Genomic DNA, 8,095 nt, shown 5'->3' with positions numbered 1-8,095 from the left:
GTGGCACTGACCACACCCATTGGGGGATGGAGCCAGAGGCAGAAGTGACCTATGGAACTAGGTCAGAGGAGGAGCTGGGGAATGCGCTCTTGTTTGCAGCACAGGGACAGGAGCACTTCCAGAGGCATACTTGGGACCAGGAACCTGTTGGTGTTCACCTGTCTATGTTGTGAGTTATTGCTCCCTGAATCTGTTTGGCCTAATTGTTTATTTAGATCCTTATTAAACGTCAATACAAAACAAAACAAAAAACAACAGACACAGAGGTGGAATGGATTGGGGTATGGGAATAAAGAGATGTGGGGGGGGGATTGGGAGGAGTGAGGGGAAAATGGCCAGGATATGAAACAAATAAACTTATAATAATAAAAGACCATGCAATCTACCAAGTGTAAGGCACTTAAATAGTCTTACACAGATATAAATGTATTAGCCAGTATTACAAGTATAGCAAATTATGCCAAAAGTTACACTAAGTAGAACTCATATATCTGTGACTATGAAAGTTTAAGTAATGTTCTTCAAAACATAGTCAATGAAAGTGAGGACATTTGATTGGTGAAAACGATGATCCTGAAAATGCACCAGGGGGAAATCATTGAAGCCTCAGATTGTGAGGAGTTTATTTTGTCCAAGAAAATACTTTCACTTTTTGAGTGGCAAATATATCCCTACTTCTCTCCCTGCATTGAAGCTCTCTATACCTGTGATTTGAATAACAATTGCCAATATAGGCTCATATATTTGAATACTTGCTCAGTTGCTGGAATTGTTCAGGAAGGATTAGATAGTGTGGGCATTTTGGAGGAGGTATGCCTACAGGAGTAGTTTCCAATGTTTCAAACCCTGCTCTGCCATGTACTTGAATTCTTAGGTAATTCAAAGTAATGTAATATGAATCCAGATTATTATTCTGAATAAGGTGAAACATGATTTTCATGTAATGATTTGTGCTTATAGTCCCAGGTACTTGGGATAATGAAGCAGTACCACTATCAGTTTGAGACTAACCTATTAACAGTGAGATTTTGTTACCACAAACAAACAACAGGAAAAAAGGAAGGAAGGAAGAAAGGGAGGGGGAAGAACGGAGAGATGGAGGAAGAAAGGGAGAGAAGAAGGAAGGAAGGAAGGAAGGAAGGCAAACAAACCAACACAAAAAATGGAATTTCTGGAGACTTTGCATCTTAGAGAAATCTTAAATTAGGCGGATAATAGGACAAATGAAACAGTAGAAATTGGATTGAAATTTATGTTCTGGGTATCCTGGGTATCCTGGGTAAACAAAATAAACTAGACTTTTATACTTGTTGGAAGAAATACAATTATATCATAAAGTTATTGCAAAGTAAAAATAGATGTGGCTTAAATATAAATCATGAACAATGCTTATTTTCTTTCAATAGTGAATTTAGGACAGATAGGGAATACTCTTTAAGCAGAACTTGCCATGTATTATTAACTAACTTTGCAAAATAAATAAATTAGTAAATCTAAATTCTCCTGAGAATGAGGAGAAATTCTCAGAAGATTATGAGGAGTTATATATTTCAAATTCTCAAGTGTTTTTTCAATTCCTTTTTATATACCTTTTCCATGAGTTAGAATGAGAAGCAGTTTCCTAAAGGACTTATCTGAAAACTGCCCTTTGGAAAGAACAGCCTGTCCAGGTGAGTTGTTAAATATGAAGTTCTGTGGGATCAAGTGAAGACCAATACTTAAGCCAGATTCCTGACTTTGTGTTGCTCAGATATGTGCTTCCTGGAATACAAGGCTTAAGGTCTCTGTGTCTCCATTTTCTATCAACAAAATAGAAACATTAAATTATGGATAATGTCTTACAGAATTTTGCAATTGACTTTGTTACACACATTTCTCATGAGAAAAGTCAGATACAATTCCTGTTTTTTTTTTTTTTTAAATTCTCCAGAGTTTGTGTTAATCCTGAAACCATGAATAGGAAAAGAAGATTAGAAAAGTGCACATACATTGCTTTATGAGAGGTAATTAATAAAACACAATAATAATTGGAGGGAGATGCAGGTTTCTGAAAGGAACCAAACTAAGGATGCCTTTCTCCCCAAGGGTCATGATAATTTTACTTGAAGAAATACAGAAAATAACTGGAGGCTTATTGTTCCACAATTCTAATTTTCTTTTGAGAGGAATTGTTTGTGTTTTGATGTATGAAGAAGTCAAGGCAAATTCTTCTAGACTGGAAAGTTGGAATACAATTTCCTAACTTTATTGCTCATTTCATCTTCAGGCTATAAAACATCTGGTAGCACTAGAAGAGACTGGGAACAATGAATGACTCATATTTTACAGAAGAGAGAAACTTAATGAATAAAGGAGAAAAAATAGGTTAAAGGAAAGAATATGAGAAAGAGACAATTTTTGTAAGTACATGCATTTCTTAGTTACAGAAAATCCCATGTGGCATTCATGTTAGAAAACTAATTATTTGTTACAAACACTATCTCTTAACTACTCAATGGAAAAAAAATAACTAGTGAGACTGCTGTAAATAATTTATCAGTATTCATATTGTTAAATAAGAAAACATAAAAGGACACATTTAATGACTAAAACAGATAGAAATGAGGGGTTAAGAGATACACTATTCTTTTATGTAACTTGGTGTTTTGAGTAGCATACATAGATGAGGACTCAGAAAACTTTCAGTATGTTCATGAGGCTGTCTTCTGTTTTCATAGTAAGTATTAATAATGCACCTCTTCTAAAGGTTTTAGCACAAGTGAAATAGATTATATGACAACTGTCTTTCTTTATACCTAATTTGTTCTAATGAGTGAACTTGTCTCCCTGTCATTCTCAAAGTGTTCTCAAAGGTTCATCTGGTCAATTATCTTCATTTTACAAAAATACTCAAGATTTTTTTTAAATGTGTTTTCTTTTCATTTCAATATAATACTTTATTGAAAGACTATTAAAGAATACTGAACAGGCTCCTCACATTCACTGTCTTATTTTATCCACAAGAATACAAATAACATGAAGATTCAAAGTCAACATAAGGATAAATGAGTCTTTCACTTGGTAACCCCTAAGGCAAATTTTGCTGTATTAGAGGAGGTTTTTACACTAGATAGTCTCAGTAAGCGATACTCGTTTCTACTGTTTATACAAAATTTAATCTGCTATAATTTATTTAAGAAATTCATTTTGTACTGACTGGTAAGTATACATACACTAGCTAAGAATGGGTAGGAGTTCAATTGAGAGATTCAAAATTACTTCTTAGGTGTTCTATTTTGATGGCATCTGGCTTCAAATAAAAAATCCTTAGAAGATGCTAAGGTTAATTCTAATTTTATTTTATACAATAGATGGCATAGTTTGTTTCTCTCTTCTGCAAACAATGCAGCAAAATATTTCACATTATTTAAAAGTCTTTTTTATCTAAAAACTATATTTCTCAACAACTTTGCAACTAAGATTCTTTGTTTTCTTTCTTTTTCTTTTTTCAGATTATCTCAGAAATTCTAAGCACCAAGCATCATTCAAATGAGAGAAAACAGTATGAATGTGACTGAATTCATCCTCATGGGACTGACACAGAATCCCCAGCTGCAGAGAATTCTACTTTTGGTATTACTAATCACCTACATTACCACTGTCACAGGAAACCTGCTCATTGTGGGTACCATAGTCTGTAGCCAGACTTTGAACTCCCCAATGTATTTCTTCTTGGCTTTCTTATCTCTGATAGATGCATGTTATTCTTCTTGCACAATTCCTAAAATGCTGGCAGATTTGCTATCAGAGACAAAAGCCATCTCATTCAATGGCTGCATGATTCAACTTTTTGTTGAACATTTTTTAGGAGCTTCAGAGATTGTCCTCCTTGTGGTCATGGCCTATGACCGCTATGTGGCCATCTGTAGACCTCTACATTATGTGACTAGGATGAACCACCGCACTTGCTGTCTCCTAGTGGGAATATGTTGGATAGTAGGTTTTCTACATTCCTTTGGGCAGATACTTGTTACCCTTTGGATCCCTTTCTGTGGCCCCAATGTCTTGGATCACTTCTTTTGTGACATCTTCCCCCTTCTACAACTTGCCTGTGCTGACACTTTCCTTCTTGGTCTCCTGGTTGCTGCCAATGGTGGAGTAATCCCTGTGATCACATTCACAATGCTACTGCTGTCCTATGTGATCATTCTGTGCTCCTTGAGAACATACAGCTCTGCAGGGAGGAAAAAGGCACTCTCTACCTGTGGCTCCCACATCACTGTTGTTGTATTGTTCTTTGTGCCGTGTATTTTTATGTATATGCGACCAGTGACAACCTTTCCTATGGATAAAGCTATAGCAGTGTTTTATATTATTGTCACACCCATGTTAAATCCTGTTATCTACACAGTAAGGAATGCAGAGGTAAAAAATGCCATTAAAATGCTATTAAAAAGAATAAAATTTTGAATAACTAATAACATACTATGACTATTTTCTTCTTCCCACATCCATGGCACTTTTGTCTTTTATCATAATAGTCCCCTTTATACATAAGTGTTAATTTCAAGGCCTAAAGGGATGCCATAATCTATTACTATCATGTTGTTTCCTAAGCTTGTTCTTATATACATTGATGACTAAGTTCCATTTATAAATTAAGCACACTAAGAAATTAGCAAATAATAACAAAACAAGTATATGAAGATATTATGATATTTTTTGTTTTGGAGACATTAAGTAAAATAAGGATTACTTGAAAAATGTTGATCACTGTGATATGATGATGATAAATTTTGAAACCACAAAACCAATTAAGTATTGAGGGTGAATGAAGGATATAACAGGAATATGCTGTGTAAATAGATAAGTTTTTACCTAAGAATGATCCAAAGGGATGCTGTCAGGTTTTCAGACATCTCTGTTACCCTCACAGCCATGCAGAAAGATGATCCATGGGAGACAAGAAGGCAGTTTGATTCAAAGCACAACACAACTTGGAGAAAATTTATTCTGGTAATAATTAACTCAGTGCCATGTTCAAAACAAGGCAAAGTTTAACCTCTTTGAGGAACCAGGAAAATTAAATACAGATCATACATGAATATATTGAAGCTCTTTGTAAACTCCATCAAGATAGAACCTATGTATTGAATAAGAAAATCAAATTTACAATTCAATTTTGGGAGTATCCAGTGCTGGAAGAGTTTCTCGCCATGCAGATAGAAAAGGGGTTGCCAGTCTGTAAACACATCTTCTTCTGGGCAGAAAATAGGAATATCATTCCTTCCCTTGAATGAACAACAATTTCAGCTACCTCTAGTACTCAACATTTAGCAAAAAGACCTCAATGTCTGCAACAAAGTTTTCTTGCAAAACAAAGAATGACATGTAATTTATAATTAATATTTTTTATTCATGGAATATTACATTTATTCTTTTGCATCATATTTGAGCATGGAATGATGGACAAGTACAGATTATTATCCTTCAATATTTTTTTTGGATTTCATAAATGACTCTTATAACTCAACTGAAATCAAGAAACTGATTTCTCTTTCATTGCTGAGCGAAAATGATTCCAGAAAAGTTAAATAGCTGGCCAAATTGAAAAGAGGTGGTGATCCAGAAAATGAAAAGCTGTGGATTCCTTCCAGACTAATGTGGTTTGATCAAGCCAGACCACCTGAAACGGAGTACCAGGTCATCCTACATTCAAAACAGCTGGACAAAGCCGCCTTGCAGACTACAGCCAGGATTTCTGCATCTTCTTAGAATCCCCCATGACAGTGCCCCTTACCAGCAGGAAGTAGTTTGGAAAGAACGATGCCCAAATTCCCAAATATTGTCTATAAATGTTTGTTTTCATTTAAATGGACTTGGTTATAAAAAAAAAGAAAAAATAAGAAAAGAGGTGGTGATCACATTTCATTTTCCTCTATGTAAATATAATGGTCATTCAAATATTTCAAATAAAGGATTTACAAATGAAGGATTTTGGTTGGAACATATCATTTATGCCTTTTGGAAAATTCTTGTCTTCTATTTTCAAAGTTGTATGATTTCTCCTGTAAAAATAAAAATTTGGTAGCTGAAAAACCTACTGATATCTAAAACAGTATAGAATGCAATTTAAAAGAACGAAAGATACTTTAAAAAATTCTTGGAACGTATTTGATATTTTGATTAAAAATATACTGGGTTTTTATTCTGTTGAATAAAACTTTTAATGATTATAAATCTTTGTTAAACTATATTTAAAAATCAAATGAAAATATTTTGTCAAAGAAACCTTAAAATTTTAAATCCAGTGTCCTTAATTTATAGCAAAAAAGTGATTTAAAACATAACTTAATTATAGAACAGATACATTAGACTTGAGCCCAAATATTCTTACCCAATATCTTTTGATTATATATATATATATATATATATATATATATATATATATATACACATATGTGTGTGTGTGTGTGTGTGTGTATCATATGAAATTATGTGAAGGTAGCTCTAAAATATAGTTGTAATATAAAAATATCACCTGCTTATATGTTATAAATAGTGTCATTTTTTAAAATCTCAAAATCATTGATAATTAAATGGAGGATTTTTGTATATACTATTGTAATTTAATCTTGCATATGCATCTCATTTTCTTAACAATCCAAAACAACAGGTCTCTTATACAGAGGCATCAGGAGATAAAAAGCTCACAGTGAAGAAATAATCATGATGGTTAATGAGTTGTGCTGGTCAAATATTCACCAACCTGTAATTTTATTTATAATCATGAAAGATTAACAAGTTAAGACACACAGGTCTAAGAATCATGGTGAAGAGTATTTTGTTCTTTTGGTTACTACGTTGATCATGTATCCACTCAAAGGATTTCCACCCGCTTTACAAGTTCTCCAAACCTATTATTATTGTGTCTGATATTAAAATAATAATAGTTCTTATATATTCTTTGTTTGTTTCTTGGTTTATTTTTTAAGTTAAGGACTCACTCTGTATCTCAAGCTTGCCTCAAAATTAATCAGAGGCCCTAGCTGGCCACAAACTTGCAAAACTCCTACTTCAGATTCCCCAGGGCAGAGATTATCTTCATGTACCCAAGTATTCTGACAGTGTTTGTAAAATTAAATGTTAAAGCCATGAAGACCTAAAACACCTATTTTTTATCTTTCCTTTGTAAGGAGTAAGGTTTTTCCTCCTGCTTCCAGTCTTGTCCCGCCACCGCGCCAGCCCCAAATAAAGCACAGAGACTATGTATTTGATATTATGCTGTTGGCCAGTTACTTGTTTCTTATTGGCTAGCTCTGTCTTAAGTATTAACCCATTTCTACGTATTTCCATGTGGTCCTACTGAGAGCTGAGGAATGGCGGTTCTGTTCCCTCCAGACTCTCCATCTTCACCCTCCTTACTACTTCCTCTTTTCTCATTCTCTCCTAGTCCCTCCTATCTTCTTTTCCTATTGGCCAGCAGTGCTTTATTTATTAACCAGTATGAGAAACATATACAGAATGACATCTCCCATCATCTCCTTTTTCTGTCTAAAATAAAAAGAAGGGTTTTAACTTTAACATAGCAAAATATATAACACAACAGTTATCAAATAAGAATCACAGTTAACAATATTTAGTCCATTAACATTTAGCAAGATTAAAAGAAACTTGTGTTGTCCATTTGTGTGTAAATGTAGGTTGAAGTCACAGGACCATTGGCCATTTTATTTGTTTTCTCCTTCTACCATGTGATCCTGGAGATCCAAATAGGTTGTGTGGCTTACCAGCAAGTAAGTCTCTTCAAATTGAGGCAGCCTGATACATAGTTCCCATATATATCTGATGACATGCTTAGGCTTCTAAGGTTTAGTTTTGTCATTCTCAAGATGGAATGTCTAGTAATAGTCATCCGATGTAATATAAATCATAATCTGATAATTGATAAATCAACTTAGTCACTGATAGAATATAATTATATGCAGAGTAAATGGATTTAGGTTGATATACTGAGTATCATTTAGAATAAATAACCATGAATTTTATTAATATAAATTTTTAACTTTATTCTTGCATTTATCTGCAAATATTACTCCATAAGTGGATAAAAAAG

At 33.8% G+C, this 8,095-nt stretch overlaps 1 protein-coding gene across 1 annotated transcript; it reads left to right on the top strand.

Annotated features, from left to right (window-relative positions):
* The first annotated feature begins 3,519 nt into the window (after positions 1–3,519).
* Positions 3,520–4,449, top strand: LOC127221998 (olfactory receptor 140). The gene has a single exon (XM_051183922.1). It carries the CDS (start codon positions 3,529–3,531, stop codon positions 4,447–4,449), a length of 921 nt encoding a protein of 306 aa, XP_051039879.1. The 5' UTR covers positions 3,520–3,528.
* Positions 4,450–8,095: the final 3,646 nt, after the last annotated feature.

This window comes from Phodopus roborovskii, unplaced genomic scaffold (assembly GCF_943737965.1).
Source record: "Phodopus roborovskii unplaced genomic scaffold, PHOROB, whole genome shotgun sequence".
Classification (NCBI taxonomy): Eukaryota; Metazoa; Chordata; class Mammalia; order Rodentia; family Cricetidae; genus Phodopus; species Phodopus roborovskii.
This window is presented reverse-complemented; position numbering and strand designations above follow the sequence as displayed.